The 25,520-nt window shown below is 51.3% G+C and overlaps 1 protein-coding gene across 3 annotated transcripts in view; it reads left to right on the top strand.

The window, feature by feature from the left end:
- The window catches only part of LOC134340119 (zinc finger protein Aiolos-like), a 289,201-nt gene that overhangs the window by 168,338 nt on the left and 95,343 nt on the right, over window positions 1-25,520 (top strand). For all 3 annotated transcript variants that reach the window (XM_063036990.1, XM_063036991.1, XM_063036988.1), the window contains exon 5: window positions 6,497-6,664. In XM_063036990.1, coding sequence (XP_062893060.1) covers window positions 6,497-6,664 — 168 coding nt within the window. The remainder of the gene's footprint in view (window positions 1-6,496; window positions 6,665-25,520) is intronic.

Genomic DNA, 25,520 nt, shown 5'->3' with positions numbered 1-25,520 from the left:
AGGTGGAAAAGACAAAGGCTTGAGAGGGAGGGATCTGATTGGAGAGGAGAGTGGACCAGGGGAGAAAGGGGAGGAGGAGAGGACCCAGGAGGAGGTGATTGGTGGAAAAGACAAAGGCTTGAGAGGGAGGGATCTGATTGGAGAGGAGAGTGGACCAGGGGAGAAAGGGGAGGAGGAGGGGCACCAGGGGGAGGTGATTGGTGGAAAAGACAAAGGCTTGAGAGGGAGGGATCTGATTGGAGAGGAGAGTGGACCAGGGGAGAAAGGGGAGGAGGAGGGGACCCAGGGGGAGGTGATTGGTGGAACAGACAAAAGGCTTGAGAGGGAGGGATCTGATTGGAGAGGAGAGTGGGCCGTGGGAGAAAGGGGAGGAGGAGGGGTCCCAGGGGGAGGTGATAGGTGGAAAAGACAAAGGCTTGAGAGGGAGGGATCTGATTGGAGAGGAGAGTGGACCAGGGGAGAAAGGGGAGGAGGAGGGGACCCAGGGGGAGGTGATTGGTGGAACAGACAAAAGGCTTGAGAGGGAGGAATCTGATTGGAGAGGAGAGTGGGCCGTGGGAGAAAGGGGAGGAGGAGGGGACCCAGGGGGAGGTGATTGGTGGAAAAGACAAAGGCTTGAGAGGGAGGGATCTGATTGGAGAGGAGAGTGGACCAGGGGAGAAAGGGAAGGAGGACGGACAGCAGGGAGAGGTGATAGGTGGAAAAGACAAAGGCTTGAGAGGGAGGGATCTGATTGGAGAGGAGAGTGGACCAGGGGAGAAAGGGGAGGAGGAGGGGACCCAGGGGGAGGTGATTGGTGGAACAGACAAAAGGCTTGAGAGGGAGGAATCTGATTGGAGAGGAGAGTGGGCCGTGGGAGAAAGGGGAGGAGGAGGGGACCCAGGGGGAGGTGATTGGTGGAAAAGACAAAGGCTTGAGAGGGAGGAATCTGATTGGAGAGGAGAGTGGACCAGGGGAGAAAGGGGAGGAGGAGGGGACCCAGGGGGAGGTGATAGGTGGAAAAGACAAAGGCTTGAGAGGGAGGGATCTGATTGGAGAGGAGAGTGGACCAGGGGAGAAAGGGGAGGAGGAGGGGACCCAGGGGGAGGTGATTGGTGGAACAGACAAAAGGCTTGAGAGGGAGGGATCTGATTGGAGAGGAGAGTGGACCAGGGGAGAAAGGGGAGGAGGAGGGGACCCAGGGGGAGGTGATTGGTGGAACAGACAAAAGGCTTGAGAGGGAGGAATCTGATTGGAGAGGAGAGTGGGCCGTGGGAGAAAGGGGAGGAGGAGGGGACCCAGGGGGAGGTGATTGGTGGAAAAGACAAAGGCTTGAGAGGGAGGAATCTGATTGGAGAGGAGAGTGGGCCGTGGGAGAAAGGGGAGGAGGAGGGGACCCAGGGAGAGGTGATAGGTGGAAAAGACAAAAGGCTTGAGAGGGGGGGATCTGATTGGAGAGGAGAGTGGACCAGGGGAGAAAGGGGAGGAGGAGGGGCACCAGGGGGAGGTGATTGGTGGAACAGACAAAAGGCTTGAGAGGGAGGGATCTGATTGGAGAGGAGAGTGGACCAGGGGAGAAAGGGGAGGAGGAGGGGACCCAGGGGGAGGTGATAGGTGGAAAAGACAAAGGCTTGAGAGGGAGGGATCTGATTGGAGAGGAGAGTGGACCAGGGGAGAAAGGGGAGGAGGAGGGGACCCAGGGGGAGGTGATTGGTGGAAAAGACAAAGGCTTGAGAGGGAGGAATCTGATTGGAGAGGAGAGTGGACCAGGGGAGAAAGGGGAGGAGGAGGGGACCCAGGGGGAGGTGATAGGTGGAAAAGACAAAAGGCTTGAGAGGGGGGGATCTGATTGGAGAGGAGAGTGGACCAGGGGAGAAAGGGGAGGAGGAGGGGCACCAGGGGGAGGTGATAGGTGGAAAAGACAAAAGGCTTGAGAGGGAGGGATCTGATTGGAGAGGAGAGTGGACCAGGGGAGAAAGGGGAGGAGGAGGGGACCCAGGGGGAGGTGATAGGTGGAAAAGACAAAAGGCTTGAGAGGGGGGGATCTGATTGGAGAGGAGAGTGGACCAGGGGAGAAAGGGGAGGAGGAGGGGACCCAGGGGGAGGTGATAGGTGGAAAAGACAAAAGGCTTGAGAGGGAGGGATCTGATTGGAGAGGAGAGTGGGCCGTGGGAGAAAGGGGAGGAGGAGGGGACCCAGGGGGAGGTGATAGGTGGAAAAGACAAAAGGCTTGAGAGGGAGGGATCTGATTGGAGAGGAGAGTGGGCCGTGGGAGAAAGGGGAGGAGGAGGGGACCCAGGGGGAGGTGATAGGTGGAAAAGACAAAAGGCTTGAGAGGGAGGGATCTGATTGGAGAGGAGAGTGGACCAGGGGAGAAAGGGGAGGAGGAGGGGACCCAGGGGGAGGTGATAGGTGGAAAAGACAAAAGGCTTGAGAGGGAGGGATCTGATTGGAGAGGAGAGTGGACCAGGGGAGAAAGGGCAGGAGGAGGGGACCCAGGAGGAGGTGATAGGTGAGGAAAAGAGGTAAGACGGTAGAGTGGGGAATCGAAGAAGAGAAAGGGTGGGGTGGGGGGGGTGGGCGAAGTGAAAGATATCGGAAGTTAGAGAAATCGGTATTCATAACACGGGGTTGAAGACTACTGAGACCGAATGTGAGGTGTTGCTCCTCCATCCTGAGGAGTGGCCTCGTCTTGGCAGAGGAGGGTTCTGCCTGAAGCTGCTGGGTCCTCCGCGGTTTTGTGTTGCCAGCAGAGAATGGGCTTTCTTTTCCAATGCCCTTCTCACGAGCAGCTACCGGGTAGGCTGCTCTCTGTGGACTCGCAGGTTGCCATGTGTCGCCAAAACGAGCCACGTTCGGGTGCCGTGGTCAGATTGTCTCCTTTCTCAGTTCATCTCTCTCTCTATTATAACATCAAAGCTCTGCTCCTCTGTGTAACCTGGTGTTTTCAAAGCTGGGAGGTCCATCGAATCCACACCATGATAAGGAACAAAATCCCGCACCATTGCTTCCTGATTGGATTCATTGATCTGAAAATATAATTAATACAATACATAGAAACACAGAAAAACCTACAGCACAATACAGGCCCTTCGGCCCACAATGCTGTGCCGAGCATGTCCTTACCTTAGAAATTACCTAGGGTTACCCACAGCCCTCTATTTTTCTGAGCTCCATGTACCTGTCCAGGAGTCTCTTAAAAGACCCTATTGTATCCACCTCCACCACCGTTGCCGGCAGCCCATTCCACACACTCACCACTCTCTGTGTAAAAAACTTACCCCTGACATCTCCTCTGTACCTACTTCCAAGCACCTTAAACCTGTGCCCTTTTGTGGCAGACATTTCAGCCCTGGGAAAAAGCCTCTGACTATCCACACGATCAATGCCCCTCATCATCTTATACACCTCTATCAGGTCACCTCTCATCCTCCGTCGCTCCAAGGAGAAAAGGCCGAGTTCACTCAACCTATTCTCATAAGGCATGCTCCCCAATCCAGGCAACATCCTTGTAAATCTCCTCTGCACCCTTTCTATGGTTTCCACATCCTTCCTATAGTGAGGTGACCAGAACTGAGCACAGTACTCCAAGTGGGGTCTGACCAGGGTCCTATATAGCTGCAACTGATACAATTAATGGCAATGAGAAGAGGGCATGTCCTGGGTGATGGGGGTCCCTTAATGATGGATGCTGTCTTTCTGAGGCACAGTGCCTTGAAGATGTCCTGGATACGACGGAGGCTGGTGCCCATGAGTTTACAACTCTCTGCAGCTTACTTCGATCCTGTGGCGGTAGCCCCCCCCACCCCTGTCCCACTTGCATACCAGACAGCGATGCAGCCAGGTAGAGTGCTCTCCGTGGCACATCCGTAGAAATTTGCAAGTGTTTTTTGCCGACCGACCGAATCTCCTGAAAACTCCCGCTGTCGCGCCTCCTTTAAGACTGGGTCGATACGGCGGGCCCAGGTTCGGTCCTCAGAGACATCGACACCCAGGGACTCGAAACTGCTCTCACCCCTTCCGCCTGTGACCCGTTTGGGAGGGCTGGTGTGTGCGTGTGTGCGTGTCCCTCGTCTTTACCCTTGGTGAAGCCCGCCGTCGATACTTTGGTCTTAACCGGCCTTCAGCGCGAGGCCGTTGCTGCGAATGCACTCGACCAGCTGATCCAGCTCGCTGCTGTACGCCCTCTTGTCACCGCCTGACGTCCTGTCAGCGATAGTTGTGTCGTCAGCCGACTCGGCTTCTCTGCATTTACTGTGAATGCCCACAAGAAAATGAACCTCAGGGTGGCATATATACAGTGGCATGCAAACCCCCTGGTCGAAATTTCTGTTCCTGTGAATAGCTAAGCGAGTAAAAGATGAACTGATTTCCAAAAGGCATAAAGTTAAAGATGACACATTTCTTTAATATTCTAAGCAAGAAAACTTTTTCATTTCCATCGTTTACAGTTTCAAAGTAACAAAAATGGAAAGGGCCCGAAACAAAAGTTTGGGCACCCTGCATGGCAGTACTTAGTAACACCCCCTTTGGCAAGTATCACAGCTTGTGAACACTTTCTGTAGCTAGCTAAGAGTCTTTCACTTCTTGTTTGGGGGATTTTCGACCATTCTTCCTTCCAAAAGGCTTCTAGTTGTGTGAGATTCTTGGGCCGTCTTGCATGCACTGCTCTTTTGAGGTCTATCCACAGATTTTCGATGATGTTTAGGTCGGGGGACTGTGAGGGCTATGGCAAAACCTTCAGCTTGTGTCTCTTGAGGTAGTCCGTTGTGGATTTTGAGGTGTGTTTATGTTCATTACCCTGTTGCAGAAGCCATCCTCTTGTCATCTTCAGCTTTCTTACAGACGATGTGATGTTTGCTTCCAGAATTTGCTGGTATTTAATTGAATTCATTCTTCCCTCTACCAGTGAATACTCCCCGTGCCACTGACTGCAACACAAGCCCAAAGAATGATCGATCCACCCCCGTGTTAAAACAGTTGGAGAGGGGTTCTTTTCATGAAATTCTGCACCCTGTTTTCTCCAAACATACTGTTGCTCATTGCGGCCAAAAAGTTCTATTTTAACTTAATCAGTCCAGATGACTTGTTTCCAAAGTGCATCAGGCTCATTTAGATGTTCCTTTGAACCTTTTGAATAGAACTTTTTGGTCGCAATGAGCAAGGGTATGTTTGGAGAAAACAGGGTGCAGAATTTCATGAAAAGAACCCCTCTCCAACTGTTTTAACACGGGGGTGGATCGATCATGCTTTGGGCTTGTGTTGCGGCCAGTGGCACGGGGAACATTTCACTGGTAGAGGGAAGAATGAATTCAATTAAATACCAGCAAATTCTGGAAGCAAACATCACACCGTCTGTAAAAAAGCCGAAGATGAAAAGAGGAGATGGCTTCTACAACAGGATAATGATCCTAAACACACCTCAAAATCCACAATGGACTACCTCAAGAGACACAAGCTGAAGGTTTTGCCATGGCCCTCACAGTCCCCTGACCTAAACATCATCGAAAATCTGTGGATAGACCTCAAAAGAGCAGTGGATGCAAGACAGCCCAAGAATCTCACAGAACTAGAAGTCTTTTGCAAGGAAGAATGGGCAAAATTCCCCAAACAAGAATTGAAAGACTCTTATCTGGCTACAAAAGCTGTGATACTTGCCAAAAGGGGTGTTACTAAGTACTGACCATGCAGGGTGCCCAAACTTTTGCTTCGGGCCCTTTTCCTTTTTTGTTATTTTGAAACTGTAAAAGATGGAAATGAAAAGGTTTTCTTGCTTAAGGTATCAAAGAAATGTGTCATCTTTAACTTCATGCCTTTTGGAAATCAGTTCATCTTTTGCTCGCTGAGCTATTCACAGTAGCAGAAATTTTGACCGGGGGTGCCCAAACTCTTGCATGCCACTGTATAAAGCAAACACGAGAAAAGCTGCAGATGCTGGAAATTCAAGCAACACACACAAAAAATGATGGTGGAACGCAGCAGGCCAGGCAGCATCCATAGGAAGAGGTACAGTCGACATTTCAGGTCGAGACCCTTCGTCAGGACTAACTGAAGGAAGAGTTAGTAAGAGATTTGAAAGTGGGAAGGGGAGGGGGAGATCCAAAATGATAGGAGAAGACAGGAGGGGGAGGGATGGAGCCAAGAACTGGACAGGTGATTGGCAAAAGGGATATGAGAGGATCATGGGGCAGGAGGCCCAGGGAGAAAGAAAGGGGGGAGGGGAGCCCAGAGGAAGATGGAGAACAGGCAAGGAGTTATTGTGAGAGGAAAAGAGAGAAAAAAAATTAAGGATGGGGTAAGAAGGGGAGGAGGGGCATTAACGGATGTTAGAGGAATCAATGTTCATGCCATCAGGTTGGAGGCTACCCAGACAGAAATTTACCTTGAACTTTGAACTCTGAACCCAAGTCCCGCCACCATGCGTCTAGCAAGTGTCTTCCCCAAACTGCTGCACAGAACGTACACGCAAACCCTTGAAGGGGCTGATATTAATTCTTAACGCTTCTTGGTCTTCCAGGCGAGCGCCCGTTTCAGTGCAGTCAGTGCGGTGCGTCGTTTACCCAGAAAGGAAACCTCCTGCGCCACTTAAAACTGCACACCGGCGAAAAACCCTTCAAATGCCACCTCTGTAACTACGCCTGCCGCCGCAGAGATGCACTGTCGGGTCACCTGCGCACACATTCCAGTAAGTATCTGTGTGTGTGTGTGTGTACGTTCAGTTATATGGTGTCATCAGAAATCTCTACATATTGTTTCAGGTCTGCTTCCAAGAAATGTGAGTAAAGGTCACAATTTGCATGCAGGCTTCATGAGAGGAAGTAGGCCGGATGCAGATTTCAACAATTTCGACTCAATTAAAATTATAGTTGAAAAGGAGAAAGGTAGAAAAAAAAGCAGTAGCCAGTAAGTTTCGGTGATTTTGCTTTTACGTAAAATCAGCTCCACGGTTCAGAGGTTCTGCTTGTTGTCAGGGAACGCGTACAGTATACGACCTTAGCCTTCGCAGACGTCCTCAAAGAAATAAGAGGACCCGCAGGAGAATGAACGGCAGAAAAATGTTAGAACCCCAAAGCCCCCCCTCTCCCCCTCATACCCCCCCCATGCAAGCAGCGACAAAGCGTCAAACTCCCCCTCCTGACACTCGTTCCAGCGCCCATCGCCCGCCAAAGCCCCCAACGAGAGACCGTGATCACAAAAGCTATTCTATACCGGACAGTTCGACTTGCCACGGGCTCTCTCTCTCTGACTGGCCGAGGAGGCGTCACCTGCTTCACAGCGGTAGGGGGACACCAGCAGTCGCTGTGACGGTCTGCCGCGTCGCTCTTTTTGACTCCGAGACTCCTCAACTCGAGATATCTCGACTCTCGCCACCTGTCGAGAGAGAGGGGGAGAGAAAGCGGTCGCTCGATGACAGAGGCCCCCGTCCACATGCCAGTTATCCCTCCACAGCAGTGAGGGGCTTCAAATGGAATCCAACACTAGGTGTCTTCAGATAGATAGATGGATACTTTATTGATCCCAAAGCAAATGACGGTGTCACAGCAGCATCACGAGTGCACAGATGTAAATATTTGAAGAGAGGTAGAAAAAAATTTAAAACAAAAACAAGTTACCTCAAACAGTCTAACAGGAGGCAGGGGGTCATCACTTCCCTGGCGGTAGGTTGCTGAATATTTAAACTGCCCGATAGTGCAGACCTGTCTCTGTGTCTGTCTGTCTGTCTCTCTCTCTATCTCTATCTCTCTCCTCTCCCTCTCTCTCTCTCTCATTGATAGTTTACTTGTACGGAATTGTCCTGTGCTGGATGAATTCACTTCACCGAGCCAGCTGTACCCAATCAAGCTAGCGAGGATGGTGCTGGGGGGGTGGGGGGGGGGCAGCCTGCATAGTTTTGCCATGCATTCTGACGCCCAGGTGGCCTGCCCGCAACTCACTAACCCCGACCCCTAGGATCCCCAGGGGGGTCACGGGTTTGTGCGCCTCCGGTGGACTGTCTCCTCTCCGGGGCACAAGCCTGGGCGGGAAGATTTGAAGAACCGGCTGTTGCCCGTGCGGTGGGCTCCCCATCTCCACATCACTGACGTCATCCAAGGGAAGGGCAAGCGCCCATAGAGCTTGGCACCAGTGTCGTCACGGAGGCTGCCAGAGTGAAGTTGTAAACCACATCAAACTGCCTCAGGGACCCCGGCTCCGGATTTCTTCCTTAGGGTTTTATTCCGAAGCCTTTCCCAAGGCAGCAGAGGTTTAAAATCAGAGTTTTCCTTCTCCTAGGCGGGCTGCCATCCACGGCTGACAAGCCCCACCTGCCCGTTGGTGAACTAACAGGTTCTTTAACGGATAAACTCTCCTCGGGCTTCCAGCCGGGTCGAGGTGCCGATTTTAGCTGACGTTTCGATGACAAGCTCTGCCATCTTCATCAGAGTTGATGCCTGGTCACGTCTAGTCCGGTGGTACCAGGCTTCTGTGGGTTTTGGGACTGCCTGGTGAAGGAAGGCTGTGAAGTAAGACTGGAGAATAAGAATTTCAACAAACATGCTTAAGTAAGGACTGGAATGCAAGTGTAAACAAGGTGGCGACAGCGGGAAGCTGATTGGTTGAGGACTAACCAATCAGGAGGGATGGACGTCGGGGGTATAAATACCACCGGGCTAGACGTGTCCAGGCATCGTCCCTGACGAAGATGGCAGAGTTTGTCATCGAAATGTTGGTTAGAATCGACATCTGGGAGCCCGAGAAGAGGTTATGCCTCATAACATGCCGGGAAAGCACTAGATCTCTTTTCAGACTCTTTAATTTGTTCTTCGCAACGTTTGCATCCCCGCATTGGTCGTGTCGATTCCTGAATCAGCCAGTCCTCCCTGTAGAGGCATCCGTGGAGAATTCATGTCATAGACAGATTAGGAGAATGGGCAAAGAAGTGGCAGATGGAATACAGTGTCGGGAAGTGTATGGTCAAGCACTTTGGTCGAAGAAATAAAGGTGAAGACTATTTCCTAAATAGGGAGCAAGACATCAGAGGGGCAGAGGGACTTGGGAGTCCTCGTGCAGGGTTCCCTAAAGGTTAAATTGCAGATCGAGTCGGTGGTGAGGAAGGCAAATGGAACGTTAGCATCCATTTCAAGAGGACTGGAATATAAAAGCAAGCTTGTAACGTTGAGACAGCATGAAGCCTCACTTGGAGAATTGTGAGCAGTTTAACATCGGAGAGGGTCTTCAGGACGTCCACCAGAAAGTTTCTGGGAATGAAACAGTTAAAGGACGAGAAGCTTTTGATGGCTCTGGGCTTGTACTGACAGAGAATGAGGGAGGATCTCATTGAAACCTATCGAATGTTTAACTTCTTCGATAGAGTGGATGTGGAGAGGATGTTTCCTGTAGTGGGGGAGTCTAGGACCAGAGGACACAGATAGAGTGGATATGGAGAGGATGTTTCCTGTAGTGGGGGAGTCTAGGACCAGAGGACACAGGGTGGATGTGGAGAGGATGTTTCCTATAGTGGGGGGAGTCTAGGACCAGAGGACACAGATAGAGTGGATGTGGAGAGGATGTTTCCTGTAGTGGGGAGTCTAGGACCAGAGGACACAGATAGAGTGGATGTGGAGAGGATGTTTCCTATAGTGGGGGAGTCTAGGACCAGAGGGCACAGATAGAGTGGATGTGGAGAGGATGTTTCCTGTAGTGGGGAGTCTAGGACCAGAGGACACAGATAGAGTGGATGTGGAGAGGATGTTTCCTATAGTGGGGGAGTCTAGGACCAGAGGGCACAGATAGAGTGGATGTGGAGAGGATGTTTCCTATAGTGGGGGGAGTCTCGGACCAGAGGACACAGATAGAGTGGATGTGGAGAGGATGTTTCCTATAGTGGGGGAGTCTCGGACCAGAGGACACAGATAGAGTGGATGTGGAGAGGATGTTTCCTATAGCGGGGGAGTCTAGGACCAGAGGACACAGATAGAGTGGATGTGGAGAGGATGTTTCCTATAGTGGGGGAGTCTAGGACCAGAGGACACAGATAGAGTGGATGTGGAGAGGATGTTTCCTATACTGGGGGAGTCTAGGACCAGAGGACACAGATAGAGTGGATGTGGAGAGGATGTTTCCTATGCTGGGGGAGTCTCGGACCAGAGGACACAGATAGAGTGGATGTGGAGAGGATGTTTCCTATAGTGGGGGGAGTCTAGGATCAGAGGACACAGATAGAGTGGATGTGGAGAGGATGTTTCCTGTAGTGGGGGAGTCTCAGACCAGAGGGCTCAGCCTCAGAATAGAGGGACGTCCATTTAGAACAGAGATGAGGAGGAATTTCTAGCCAGAGGGTGGTGAATCTGTGGAATTCATTGCCACAGACGGTGTGGAGGCCAAGTCGCTGGGTGTATTTAAAGCGGAGGTTGACAGATTCTTGATCAGTCAGGGTGTCAAAGGTTACGGGGAGAAAGCAGGAGCATCGGTTTGAGAGGGATAGTAAATCATCTGTGGCGGAACGGCAGAGCAGACTCGATGGGCTGAATGGCCTAATTCTGGTCCTATGTCTGATGGTCTTGTGGTCTTCAGAGGCATTTGTGACTTCACGTCATTCCCCCTCGATATATGATAGTTCATGAGGTTCTGTTTTTGTGTGTGTGTCCATTTTATTGCCTTGTTCAACTTGCTGTGTCATCACCGGAGAGCCGCCTTCCCTTCCACTGCCTTTCCTGCCTTGTCTTGTTAGCAACGTACAGTACTGTGTAAAGGTCTTGGGCACATACGGTATCTATCGCTAGGGCGCTCAAGACTTTTACACAGTGCTGTATTGGTCAACGAGGAGCGGAGAGCGAGTTTGTAAATCTGGCGGGAGCAGACAATGTCCGGAACAGCGAGGGTGGGGCGCCGCGGGAGGGGTGTGGGACAGGTGGCAGAGAAGGAGTGTCAGGGGTACGGGGGTGGGGGTGGTTTGCGGGTGCAGACACACCCAGCCCTGAGACCCCGGGCGAGGTCATTTGCTTCAAAGCAAACAACTGGTTTATTGATCATCACAAAATGTCTCTCTGGTGCTTCTCGCTCCCTCCCCCTCTTCCCAACCCTGATTCCCCTCTCCCCGTCCCCTTCCCACTCTCAGTCTACAATAGAGACTCTATATCAGAATCAGGTTTATCATCACTCATGTATGTCAAGAAATTTGTATTTTTTTGCAGCAGCAGTACAATGTAATACATAACTACAGTACTGTGCACCCTAGCTATCTCTAAATATATATATATAATAGGCGTCCGTTAGTCTCGTGAGTCCATGGATTTGCTCCTTGGAAGGTTTCCAGGGCGCAGGCCTGGGCAAGGTTGTATGGAAGACCGGCAGTTGCCCACGCTGCAAGTCTCCCCTCTCCACGCCACCGATGTTGTCCAAGGGAAGGGTATTAGGACCCATACAGCTTGGCACCAGTGTCGTCGCAGAGCAATGTGTGGTTAAGTGCCTTGCTCAAGGACACAACACACTGCCTCGGCTGGGGCTCGAACTAGCGACCTTCAGATCACTAGACCGACGCCTTAACCACTTGGCCACGTTATCTATATATATGTGCCTTATAATATATATTAACTAACAGTATATAATGTTATATGCATACACACAGTTATGTAACTCTATATAATTATACTAACTGCATAGCCATTTTGCGTTGTTTCTGAATGTAAGCAGCAGTGGTCTCAGATTAATCTGTTTCTTTTGGTTATGTGGCTTGTTCCAACTCCTATCCTGAGATAGTTCTTCAAGAGTCGTATGTTTTATATACGTAAACCACTTGCTGTGATATCGATGAGAAGGTGGGGGGAGTGTTCACTCCCCCCGGGGAAGCAGCAGGGAGCTTCGGCCGTAAAACCCATTCAGTGGAAGTAGCTCACCGAGTCAGCGTCGGCGGGTCGGGCGGACGAGATCCAACGGCCGGGAAGGCAGCTTTGCAACGCTCCACAGAGGGCGGAGGAAGGGGGCATGGCGAGGGACGGAGGGCGTCACGGTCACCCACTGCAACCAAGGAAGACCCCCGGCTTGTACAACTACTTGTACCACTGGACCCAGACTTCCGAGGTCCAGGGAGTGGAACTGCCCTGTGCAAGGGCTTTTCCCGCACAGGTCTCCTGTCATCATTGGATAAGACAGACAAACAACTCCATCTGTATATAACTCTACAGATTATCATACAGTGAATGTCGCCAGTTCTACACAGTACGTAGCCTGGTATACCCCACAGGTGAACAGTAGTAAAGGCAGGATGTGGAAACCGGAGAAAGGGTGCAGAGGAGATTTACAAGGATGTTGCCTGGATTGGGGAGCATGCCTTATGAGAATAGATTGAGTGAACTTGGCCTTTTCTCCTTGGAGTGACGGAGGATGAGAGGTGAGCTGATAGAGGTGTATAAGATGATGAGAGGCAGTGATTATGTGGATAGTCAGAGCCTTTTTCCCAGGGCTGAGATGGCTAGCACGAGAGCCCTTATTAAAGGGCAAAAGTTTAGGGGTAACATGAGGGGGAACTTCTTTACTCAGAGAGTGGTAGCTGTGTGGAACGAGCTTCCAGCAGAAGTGGTTGAGGCAGGTTCGATGTTGTCATTTAAAGTTAAATTGGATAGATATATGGACAGGAAAGGAATGGAGGGTTATGGGCTGAGTACAGGTCGGTGGGACTAGGTGAGAGTAAGAGTTCGGCACGGACTAGAAGGGCCGAGATGGCCTGTTTCCGTGCTGCAATGGTTATATATGGAGAGGGCACAGTTTTAAGGTGCTGGGAAGTAGGTACAGAGGAGATGTCAGGGATAAGTTTTTTACTCAGAGAGTGGTGAGTGTGTGGAATGGGCTGCCGGCGACGGTGGTGGAGGTGGAAACGATAGGGTCTTTTAAGAGACTCCTGGATGGGTACACGGAGCTTAGAAAAATAGAGGGCTATGAGTAACCCTTGGTAATTTCTAAGGTAAGGACATGTTTGGCACAGCATTGTAGGCCGAAGGGCCTGTATTGTACTGTGGGTTTTCTATGTTTCTATGAAACAAAGAAACACTGTGGACCCGTTCAAGAAAGCATCAAACACCCAGCACACAAAAAAAAGGAGCAAATTGTGCCAACGGCAAAAAAGCGAGTGAACAACAGGTGGGATATCGGCCATCAAAGCAGGGTGCCAGTCGTGTCCAGTTCAGCACTGTTAGCGCACGCCGGCCGTTCTTCGCCCAAGCGCGCCCCAGTCCTCATCGATCGCCCCCCTCCCCTGATCAAACCGCTCAAAACCAGCAGAGAGGAAGGGAGTAACCAGAATCCAGGAACATGTGCAGTGTGAACCCCAAAGGTCGAATTTAATGTCAGAGAAATGTGTACAATATACAGTCCCCCAGAACGAGTCCCCAGCCTCGCCACCGATGGGCATTAACTAGTTTAACTAGTCATCGGCCAAAGGGCCAATTCCTGTGCTGTATGATCCAGGTTCTCTAATCCGCTGTTGTGCGCCCAGCAGCTCTTCTGCACACAAACACGAGGAATTCTGCAGATGCTGGAAATTCAAGCAACACACGTAAAAGTTGCTGGTGAACGCAGCAGGCCGGGCAGCATCTCTAGGAAGAGGTACAGTCGACGTTTCAGGCCGAGACCCTTCGTCAGGACGAACTGAAAGAAGATGAAAATCTCTTACTAGCTCTTCCTTCAGTTAGTCCAGACGAAGGGTCTCGGCCCGAAACGTCGACTGTACCTCTTCCTAGAGATGCTGCCTGGCCTGCTGCGTTCACCAGCAGCTTTTACGTGTGTTGCTAGGTCTTCTGTACGCTTGGTGCTTAGAACGCGCGCTTCGCATCACAGCGCAGGTCTCGCGTTAGAGGGTGGGTACCGCGGCAGAAACAGGTTTAATCTCACCGGCGTATGTCGTGGAATCTGTTGTCTTTGCGGCAGCTGTACGTTGCGATACATGATAATGGAGAGGGGGTTAAAACTGTGGAATACAGTAATTACATATGGAAATTAAATAAGGCGTGCAGAAATAGACATTAAAAAAGTAGTGAGGTAGTGTTCGTGGGTTCAGTGCCCATTCAGAGATCGGATGACAGAGGGGAAGAAGCTGTTCCTGAATCGCTGAGTGTGTGTCTTCAGGCTCCTGTACCTCCTCCCTGATGGCCGAGGGGAAAAAGCTGTTCCTGAATCGTTGAGTGTGTGTCTTCAGGCTCCTGTACCTCCTCCCTGATGGCCGAGGGGAAAAAGCTGTTCCTGAATCATTGAGTGTGCGTCTTCAGGCTCCTGTACCTCCTCCCTGATGGCAGAGGGGAAGAAGCTGTTCCTGAATCATTGAGTGTGTGTCTTCAGGCTCCTGGACCTCCTCCCTGATCCCTGATGGCAGAGGGGAAGAAGCTGTTCCTGAATCGTTGAGTGTGTGTCTTCAGGCTCCTGTACCTCCTCCCTGATGGCAGAGGGGAAGAAGCTGTTCCTGAATCGTTGAGTGTGTGTCTTCAGGCTCGTGTACCTCCATCCCACTGGTGGCACTGAGAAGGGGGCACGTTCTGGGTGACGGGGTCCATAACAATGGACGTCTGAGGCATCACTCCGTGAAGATGTCCTGGACTTTGGGGAGGCTGGTGCCCGTGATGGAGCCGACTGAGCTCACAACTTTCTGCAGCTAATTTCGATCCTGTACAGGCCCCACACCCCCAACAGATGGTGATGCAGCCAGTCAGAATGCTCTCAGCAGTATATTTTTTTTAGATTGGATTATGAGGACGCTCAGTCCTCGTTTATTGTCATTTAGGAATCCATGCATTAAAAAATGCAATGCGACAGGGAGTTCAGAAGCCTAATGGCCTGGGGGGGGGGTGGAGAAACTGTCCCCCACCCTGACCGTTCCTGTCTTTATGCCTCGGAGTCTCCTACCCGATGGTAGAAAGTCAAAGAGGGTGCTGGATGGATGGGTGGGATCCTTGATAATACCAAGTGCCCTGCGTAGGCAGTGCTCCTGGTGAGGCCTCACGTGGAGTATTGTGTGCGGTTCTGGTCACCTACCTACAGGAAAGATTAGATTATGAGGACACACAGTCCTCTTTTATTGTCATTTAGTAATGCATGCATTAAGAAATCATACAATGTTCCTCCAGTATGATATCACAAGACAGACCAAGACTGAAAAACTGACAAAAACCACATAATTATAACATATAGTTACGATAGTGCAAAGCAATACCGTAATTTGATAAAGAGCAGACCATGGGCACGGTAAAAAGAAGCCTCAAAGTCCCGATAGCCCCAACATCTCACGCAGACGGTAGAAGGGGGAAACTCTCCCTGCCATGAGCTTCCAAGCCCTGCTAACTTGCCGATGCGTTGGAAGCACCCGACCACTGTGGACTCTGAGTCCATCTGAAAACTCCGAGCCTTCGACCATCCCTCCGACACCGAGCACCGAGCAGCATCTCTGCCGAGTGCTTCGACCCAGACCCAGGTCACCCAGCAACAGGCAAAGCCGAGGACTCGGGGCCTTCCCCTCCGGAGGTTTCGGATCACACAGTAGCAGCAGCAGCGAAACAGGCATTTCAGAAGTTTTCCAGATGTTCCTCTGTGCTCTCACGTCTGCCTCCATCAAATCAGGATTGTGCACGGCACCCTACTTGACAGATAAGAGATATTCATCGCCAGAGAGGCCGCGCGTGCTGCGTCGCGTCGCCATCTTCTCCTCCTCCTCACTTTGTCAAAGTTTTCGAGCATTTTCGGTGACAAACCAAATCTCCTCAAACTCTGAATGAAATATTGGGTCCAGGTTAGGCCCTTGGAGATGTTGACACCCTTGAACTTGAAACTGCTCACTCTCTCTCCACTTCAGGTCCGTCTGTGAGGAGTGGTGTGTGTTCCTTCATCTTACCCGTTCTGAACTCCACAATCAGCTCTTTGGTCTCGCTGATGTTGAGTGTCAGGTTGTTGCTGTGTGGCACCACTCAACTGGCTGATAAACCTGACTCCTCTATGCCTTCTGCCAGCAATAGTTGTGTCGTCAGCAAATCTCTGGATGGCATTTGAGCTATGCCTAGGCACAGAGTCGCGGGTGTAGAGAGAGTAGATCAGTGGGCTAAGCACACACCCCTGAGGTGCGCCAGTGTTGATCGTCAGCGAGGTGGAGATGTTATTTCCAACCTGCACGGACTGGCGAGGAAGTCGATGATCCAGTGGCAGAGGGGGGAGTGCAGGGTGCTTATGGCACGTTACAGGGTGCCCAGCACCTGAAGCAGCTCACAGTTGCTTGCCTCCACAGGCACGCCAGGCGAAGCACCGGAGAGCGTGCTGGGGTGAAGTCCCTCGCGCGTCGCCAAGTTGGCACCTCTGTGACATTGGGTGAAGTTTTAAGAGTTGATCACTCAGTGTGTGTGTGTGTGTGTGTGTGTGTGTGTGTGTGGGCTACCTACAAGGAGACACCCTGCACAGTGCTGGAGAGTGGCTCGGAGCTGAGAGCCGTCACTCTGCTCCCTCCTATTCCTTTTCATGCCCCCACCCTCATGTTCATAACTTGGTTAACAACCACAGTATTTTGATTGTCGATTGTCCGTTGTATCCAGCAACAACAGGAGGGCTGAGCGGGAGAGTTTTAAAAGTGGAAAACCCACTCTCTCGACCTCGGAAGTCCGGTCCCCAGTGGTCCGAGTAGTCGTCACGAACCGGGGTGTCCCCTGGTTGCAGTGGACGACGGTGACGTCTCCAGCGCCTCGTCACGCCCTTCGCTCTCCGCGGGGCGTTACAGAACCGGCTCCCTGGCCGTCGGGTCTCACTGTAGATCTCGCCCGCCCGGTCTGCCAGAGCTGACTTCGCGAGCTGGGACAGGCGTGTCCCTATCGGAGTACGAGACAAGCCGGTTACCCTCACCTGTCGAGGCGGTGTACTGGACTGTGGCCGGTGTCGCGTGCCAACAGCGACTTGGAGCCGCCGGTGGGAGCTGAGTGTCCGGCGGGGACCAAAGGTGAGTGAGCTGCCCCCTCACCGGTGGTGCCACCCTTCCCCCCACCCCCTCCCTGGACACCCCCAGACAGTTCCATTACAATATCGCAGCCGTCGGGAAGCATCCTCGGTACCAGAGACTCGATTTTGATGCTGCCCCTGCGGAGTTTGCACGCTCCCTCGCTGCGACCACGTGGGTTGCCTCTCACACCGTGCAGCTGTGGGGTCTGGGCCCGCGATGTCAACGGCTTATTCCTCCCCCCGTAGACGCTACCTGACTGGCTGAGTTCCTCCTGCACTTCTGTGTGCCTCAGTGTGTGTTTCGCTCTGGATTTCCAGCACCTGCAGAGCCTCTCGTCTGACTTGTCCAGCCTGCGTAAAGATTGAAGTTACGTCGTTTGGGATTCCACCCGCTCTCTTCGCCATCTTCCCTTTAGGTCTTGTGTGGGAGATTCTAGACTTGCGTCGCTGGTTACTGACCCACGCCGGGGGGGGCGAATCAGCCTTGTGATCTGTTCGATCAAAACTTCTTAAATCGGGAAGTCACTTCACTCTCTGATTACCTGCAACGTTTCCAACTCCTCCCCCCTTATCCCCTGCCCCGTGTTGAAGACACGGGAGCAGAATTAGGCCGTTCGGCCCGTCGAGTCCGCTCCCCCCGATTCCGTCGTGGCTGATTTACTATCCCTCTCAACCCCAGTCTCCTGCCTTCTCCCCGTAACCTTTGATGCCCTGACTGATCATGGAACATAAAACGTAGAAAATCTACAGCATATTACAGGCCCTTCGGCCCGCAATCTTGTGCCGACCCGTGTAACCTACTCGAGAAGCTGCCTAGAATTTCCCGCGTGCACAGCCCTCTATTTTACTCAGCTCTTATCAAAGAGGCTCTTAAATGACCCTGTTGTATCTGCCTCCACCACCGCCGCCGCTGGCAGCCCATTCCACGCACCCACCACTGTGAAAAATTTACCCCTGACATCTCCTCTGTACCTACTTCCAAGCACCTTAAACCTGTGCCCTCTCGAGCTAGCCATTTCAGCCCCTGGGGAAAAGCCTCTGACCATCCACACGAATAATGCCCTTCATCATCTCATACAACTCTCTCATCCTCCGTTGCTCCAAGGAGAAAAGGCCAAGCTCACTCATCCTATTCTCATAAGCTATGCTATCCAAGAACCAAGAACCTACCAACCTCTGATTTGAACATTCCCAGTGATTTTGCCTCCACAGGCGATGAATTCCACAGACTCACCGTCCTCTGGCTAAAGAAATTCCTCCTCATCTCTGTTCTATTCTGAGGCTGTGCCCTCAGGTCCTAGACCTCCCCACTATAGGAAACATCCTCTCCACATCCACTCTATCTGTGCCCTCAGGTCCTAGACTTCCCCACTATAGGAAACATCCTCTCCACATCCACTCTATCTGTGTCCTCTGGTCCTAGACTCCCCCACTATAGGAAACATCCTCTCCACATCCACTCTATCTGTTCCCTCTGGTCCGAGACTCCCCCACTAAAGGAAACATCCTCACCACATCCACTCTATCTGTTCCCTGTGGTCCTAGACCTCCCCAGTATAGGAAACATCCTCTCCACATCCACTCTATCTGTGTCCTCTGGTCCTAGACTCCTCCACTATAGGAAACATCCTCTCCACATCCACTCTGTCTGTGCCCTCTGGTCCTAGACTCCCCCACTATAGGGAACATCCTCTCCACATCCACTCTATCTGTGTCCTCTGGTCCTAGACATCCCCACTATAGGAAACATCCTCTCCACATCCACATCCTCTGGTCCTAGATTCCCCCACTATAGAAACATCCTCTCCACGTCCACTCTATCTGTGCCCTCTGGTCCTAGACTCCCCCACTATAGGAAACATCCTCTCCACATCCACTCTATCTGTGTCCTCTGGTCCTAGCCTCCCCCACTATAGGAAACATCCTCTCCACATCCACTCTATCTGTGTCCTCTGGTCCTAGACTCCCTCACTATAGGAAACATCCTCTCCACATCCACTCTATCTGTGTTCTCTGGTCCTAGACTCCCCCACTATAGGAAACATCCTCTCCACATCCACTCTATCTGTGTCCTCTGGTCCTAGACTCCCCCACTATAGGAAACATCCTCTCCACATCCACTCTATCTGTGTCCTCTGGTCCTAGACTCCCTCACTATAGGAAACATTCTCTCCACATCCACTCTATCTGTGTCCTCTGGTCCTAGACTCCCTCACTATAGGAAACATCCTCTCCACATCCACTCTATCTGTGTCCTCTGGTCCTAGCCTCCCCCACTATAGGAAACATCCTCTCCACATCCACTCTATCTGTGTCCTCTGGTCCTAGACTCCCCCACTATAGGAAACATCCTCTCCACATCCTCTCTATTTAGTCGATAGGTTTCAATGAGATCACCCCTCACTCTGGCCACCCGGAGCCATCAAAGGCTCCACGTGCAGACCGTTAACCCTTTCATTCCTGGGATTTTCTTGTGGACCACCTCTCCGATGTCGGCGGGATCCGAATCTTCAGACAGCGCTGTAAGCGCTGCCTCACCAATGCAACGAGACGAAGCAAGTTCTCTGCCTGGCTGTCCCCGTTGCTGACAACTTGTCAGTTTAGCAATTCTATGCCACGCTGTTGTTGGTTCATCACCCCGACTGCATGCTGGAAAGTTTCACAATGTCACCCGTATTATACGAGCTTGTACAGTAAAGTGTGGGAGATCTCACAATCTCACAGAGAAACCATACAGCTGCCTCCTCCCACGCACTGTTTATGTAACAATATCTTCCCCCTTCCTTTCCAGTCCCGATGAAGGGTCTTGGCCTGAAACATTGCCTGTTGGCTCTTTTCCATAGACGCTGCCTGGCCTGCTGAGTTCCTCCAGCATTTGTGTGTGTGTGTGTGTGTGTGTGTGTGTGTGAGAGAGAGTGCGTGTGTGTTAGTGTGTGTGTGTTTCTTTGTGTGAGTGTGTGCGTCTGTGGTTTGTGTGTGTGTGTGTGTGGGAATGTGTGCTTGTGTGAATGTGTGTGTATATGCATGTCTGTGTGTGTGAGTGTTTCTGTGTGTGTGTGAGCGTGTGCATCTGTAGTCTGTGTGTGTGTGTAGTGTGAGTGTGCGTCTGTGCGTGAATGTGCGTGTGTGTATATGCATGTCTGTGTGTGAGATTGTGTGAGTGTCTGTTTGTGTGTGTGAACGTGCGTCTGTGTAGTTTGTGTGGTGTGAGTGTGTTTGTGAGTGTGTGTGTGTGAACGTGCGTCTGTGTGGTTTGTGTGGTGTGAGTGTGTTTGTGAGTGTGTGTGTGTGAACGTGCGTCTGTGTGGTTTGTGTGTTTGGTGTGAGTGTGATTGTGAGTGTGTGTGTGTGAACGTGCGTCTGTGTGGTTTGTGTGTGTGGTGTGAGTGTGTTTGTGAGTGTGTGTGTGTGAACGTGCATCTGTGTGGTTTGTGTGTGTGGTGTGAGTGTGTGTATGAGTACGTGTGTGACTGTTTTTGTGTTGCGTGTGTGTGTTGCTCTGGATTTGAAAGATGAAAGTAAGAATTTGTTATCAGAGTACAGACGTGTATGGCCCTGAGATTGTTTCCCAGCGGGCACACTCAGCAGAATCTGTACAGCAGTAACTGTAAACAGGATCAGTGAAAGGGAAAAAGTGCCGTCAACAACAAATTGTGAACGTAAATATGATTGATAGTGGCTGGTTTTTGCAAAGAACTCCGTCGCTGAAGGACTTCTCTTCCCGCCTGGGCTGCGTAGGTTTATAGTGAGGGTCAGTGCGTCCGCTCTTTGGACCGGGGAACACAGCCGTAGGCTGAGCATTGGAGCTTTCCTTCTCCTAGGCAGACTGCCAGGCAAGGCTAACGTGTCCATCTACCCGGGTTTGGGATCAGGGTTGTCCTCCTCCCGGGCTGCTGAGTCCGGCCCACCTGCCCAGTTATACCGCTGGACGTTCGGTCGTGCCACGGCTCAGAACAGGAACGTCGCGTGAAGGCGTTGCTCTGGGCACAGTCGTGTGGGAGACTGGCCTTCTGCACAGCAAACCAAACAGTGGTCCTGCAGCGGGCACCGCACCTGGAAAGGACAGCTGCGTCACCTTCCTAGGGCCCAGCCCAGGAGTCACCCGTCCCCAAATATAAATAAATAGCAATAAATAATGAGAGCGTGAAATAACAGGAGAAAGAGTGGGAGCATCTCGATAGATGAGTGTCGTTATCCTCTTTTGTTGAAGAGCCTGATGGTTGAGGGGTAGTAACCATTCCTGAACCTGGTGATGCAAGTCCTCAGGGTCCCGTACCTCCTTCCTGATGGTTGAGGAGTAATAACTGTTCCTGAACCTGGTGGTGTGGGGCCTGAGGCTCCTGTACCTCCTTCCTGATGGTTGAGGGGTAATAACTGTTCCTGAACCTGATGGTGTGGGTCCTGAGGCTCCTGTACCTCCTTCCTGATGGTTGAAGGGTAATAACTGTTCCTGAACCTGGTGGTGTGGATCCTGAGGCTCCTGTACCTCCTTCCTGATGGTGGAGGGGTGATAACTGTTCCTGAACCTGGTGGTGTGGGTCCTGAGGGTCTTGTCCTTTCGACCTGATGGCAGCAGCGAGAAGAGAGCATGGCCCGGGTGACGAGGATCTCTGATGATGGACACTGCTTTCCTATGACAGCTTTTCAAGTAGATATGTTGAATGGTGGGGAAAGCTTGACCCGTGATGTATGGGGCTGAATCCACTAACCTTGTGTACGATCTGTGGCATTTGCAGAGTCTCCACTGTTCCTGCAGCACCCTCCCTCACTTTGATCCCCTCCGGAACGTTCAGTTCCCCCTTCGGTTGCAAGCAGGTGTGTCGAAAAGCTGCGAGCGGTTTGCTTCTTGTGGAGAAAGGAGTCCTCCTTCAACATACGGGCTTGGGGAAGGAGTCAGTGATGCACAGTAATACCGATTCTATTTACGGTTATGGTTACCAGAAGACTTTACATATTTCCAAGAAAAATACACAATAAAGCACCTCATGTGTCACAAACACAAGAGATTCTGCAGATGCTGGAAATCCAGAGCAACACACACACAAAAATGCTGGACAAATACAGCATCAATGTAGGTAAATAGACAGTCGACATTTCGGGCCGAGACCCCTCATCAGGACTGTATCAGTGATAGCATGCACACACACGCACACAAACTGAAACACACGCACGCACATCTCTATCAGTCACATGGTACACACACACACACATAAGCGTTTTCTGTATTGTGACACCGCACACACATGTCCCTGTATCAGTGACACCATGCACACACACACAAACAGAAACACACACGCACACATCTCTGTATCAGTCACATGGTACACACACACATGCACACTCTATTGTGACACCACACACACACACACACACACACATGTCTCTGTATCAGTGAAATTGTACACACACACATACACAGACATCTCTGTATCAGTGACAAAGTACACACAGAGACACAAGTCTCTGTATCAGTGTCACCGTACACAGACAAACACACACACATCACACATACACAGACATCTCTGTATCAGTGACAAAGTACACACACACACACAGGTCTCTGTGTCATTGACAATATACACACACACACACAAACATCCCTGTATCAGTGACACTGTACACACAGAGACACAAGTCTCTGTATCAGTGACACCGTATACACACACACACACACGTCTCTGTATTTGTGACACCGTACACAGACACACATACACGCACATCTCTGTAACAGTGACCTGTACACAGACGGATGCACACACAAACACACACAGACATACACATCTCTGTATCACTGGCGCTGTACAGACACACGTGTCCCTGTATCAGTGACAGTGTGTTACCTGTATCCGTGATTTCAGTTGGATGATCCTACATCCACTCCTGCAGGACAGATTAATATCCTCTGGTATTAACCACAACCACACCCCCACACTAATCCGTCCCCCACCTCACCTCCCAAACCCTTCCTCACCCTGTCTGTAATCTCACCTCTCATTATGCAAGCATGCCAAACCACAGGTTCTCCTCTCAAAACCCACCCTGACTGTCAGTAACCAGATCTCACACCCCCTACCTCACCTCCCTCACCTGACCTCACCCTGACTATAATTTCACCTCTCCTTACTCAACCATATCAAACCACAGCTCCACCTCACACACAAATCTTACCTCACCTCCCTCACCTGACCTCTCCTTACTCAACCGTGTCGAACCACAGCTCCACCTCACAAACAAGTCCTACCTCACATCCTGAACCCGACCTCACCCTGACTATAATTTCACCTCTCCTTACTCAACCGTATCAAACCACAGCTCCACCTCACACACAAATCCAACCTCACCTCCCATACTCTGCCTCACCCTGACTGTAATCTCACCTCTCCTTACTCAACCGTGTCAAACCACAGCTCCATCCTACCTCACCTCCCGAACCCGATCTTACCCTATCTGTTCCTCACCTCTCATTATGCAAGCCTATCAAACCACAGGTCCTCCTCTCAAAACCCATCCTGACCACAACACACCCTGTCCATACTGCACCCTACCCCAACTCGGCCTCCCCTAACCCGCTGCTCTTTTACCGACCCTCCCCGGCACCGCCTTCCCCAAATACATCACAGAAGCATCTGCACTTCCTTTCGGTGTGTCCAAATGTTGTTATCAGGGAGCCACCCAAGATACTTGCTGTAGATGAGGGCCTTGGAGAATCTTCATGATTTCACTGGGATGATTGGGGACACCTCCTTTTCCCTTATTCGGGGGAGAGAGAGAGAGAGAGCCTGTGGTACATCGAATTACCGGTGAACGGGTAGTCTTTGGGGTACTGCAATTCTGTGTCTTTACTGATGCTTTGCTGCACGCTCGAGTGCTCAGTGGGGGGCACCGATGTTTTTTTAACTGGTGGGGGTCGGCGGGGGGTGTGTGCTGCTTATGCGTGGGAGAGGGGAGCTGCGGGGGCGGCTTTGGGGCTCTAACATTTAACTGTCGTTAATTCTTCGGGGCACTCCACTGCTTTCGTGGATGCTTGCGAAGGGAAAGAATTTCAGAATGCATATTGTACACATTTCTCTGACATTAAATGTACCTGTTGAAAATGTACCCCAGGTACTCGGCATCGAACTGGACTCAGAAAATAATTATGATTTCACTCAGATAATGCCCAAGGTACCCGCTGTAGAAGTGAACCTTAGAAAATAATTATGATTTCACTGAGTTGCACCCGACATATTTGGTGTAGAAGTAGGCTTTAGATTAGATTAGATTATGAAGACACACAGTCCTCTTTTATTGTCATTTAGTAATGCATGCATTAAGAAATGATACAATATTCCTCTGGTGTGATATCACAGAAACACAAGACAGACCAAGACAGAAAAACTAACAAAAACCACATAATTATAACATATAGTTACAACAGTGCAACAATACCATAACTTGATGAAGAACAAGCCATGGGCACAGTAAAAGAGTTCAAAGTCTCTCGAATGTCCCACATCTCACGCAGACGGGAGAAGGAAGAAAACTCTCCCTGCCATGCCCGACCACAGTCCGACTCTGAGTCGTACGAAAACTTCGAGCCTCCGATCAGCCCTCCGACACCGAGCACCGAGCGCCATCTCTATCCGAACGATTCGACCTCAGCCTCGGCCGCCAGCAGCAGGCAAAACCGGGGATTTTGGGGCCTTCCCTCTGGAGATTCTCGATCGCACAGTAGCAGTGGCGGCGAACCGGGCATTTCAGAAATTTCTCCAGATGTTCCTCTGCTTCTCACGTCCGCCTCCATCAAATCAGAATTGTGCACGGCGTCCTATTTACAAATATGATATCGTTTCACCGGAGAGCTGCGCCACCATCTTCACACGATTATTTAAAAGCATAATCATGAGTTCACTCAGAGGGTGGTGTGAATGGGGAACGAGCTGCCCGCACAAATGGTGGATGCAGGTTCGAGTTCGACGTTTAAGACAAATTCGGATGGGTACAGGGATGGGAGGGGTGCCCGAAGGGGTTGGGGTAGCTGTGGTCCGGGTGCGGATCAAATAGGACGAGGCAGAGTAACAGTTCGGCACGGACTAGATGGGCCGAAGGTCCTGTTCCCGTGCTGGAGTGCTCTGTGATTCTGATATGCAACCCAGAGGCAGTGATGTTACAGAGAATGGCGAGACAGACATGGGTTCCCAATCCACGGTCCACAGACACCCTTGCTTAATGGTATTTTAAAAAAAAGTTTATGAATCCCTGCTTTAGAGGGTTTAGGTGAGCGTTGTAGGTGAAGGGCTTGAAACGCATCCCACGATCTCTGTGACCCGCGACCATCAGGGAGGAGGTACAGGAGCATGAGGACTAGGACTGTCAGTCTGGGAAACAGCTCCTTCCCTCAGGCTGTGAGACTGACGAATACCCTGTCACCACCGGGGTCTCGTCACTACCACCCATCCCACAATCTCTCTGACCCACGACCGTCAGGAAGGAGGTACAGGAGCATCAGGGCTAGGACTGTCAGTCTGGGAAACAGCTCCTTCCCTCAGGCTGTGAGACTGACGAATACCCTGTCACCACCGGGGTCTCGTCACCGGGACAGCGAGCTGTTCCCCCTCCCACCTTCA

The sequence above is a fragment of the Mobula hypostoma genome, chromosome X1 (assembly GCF_963921235.1).
Source record: "Mobula hypostoma chromosome X1, sMobHyp1.1, whole genome shotgun sequence".
Classification (NCBI taxonomy): domain Eukaryota; kingdom Metazoa; phylum Chordata; class Chondrichthyes; order Myliobatiformes; family Myliobatidae; genus Mobula; species Mobula hypostoma.
Note: the sequence above shows the minus strand (reverse complement) of the source record. Positions and strands in the feature narration are given on the sequence as shown.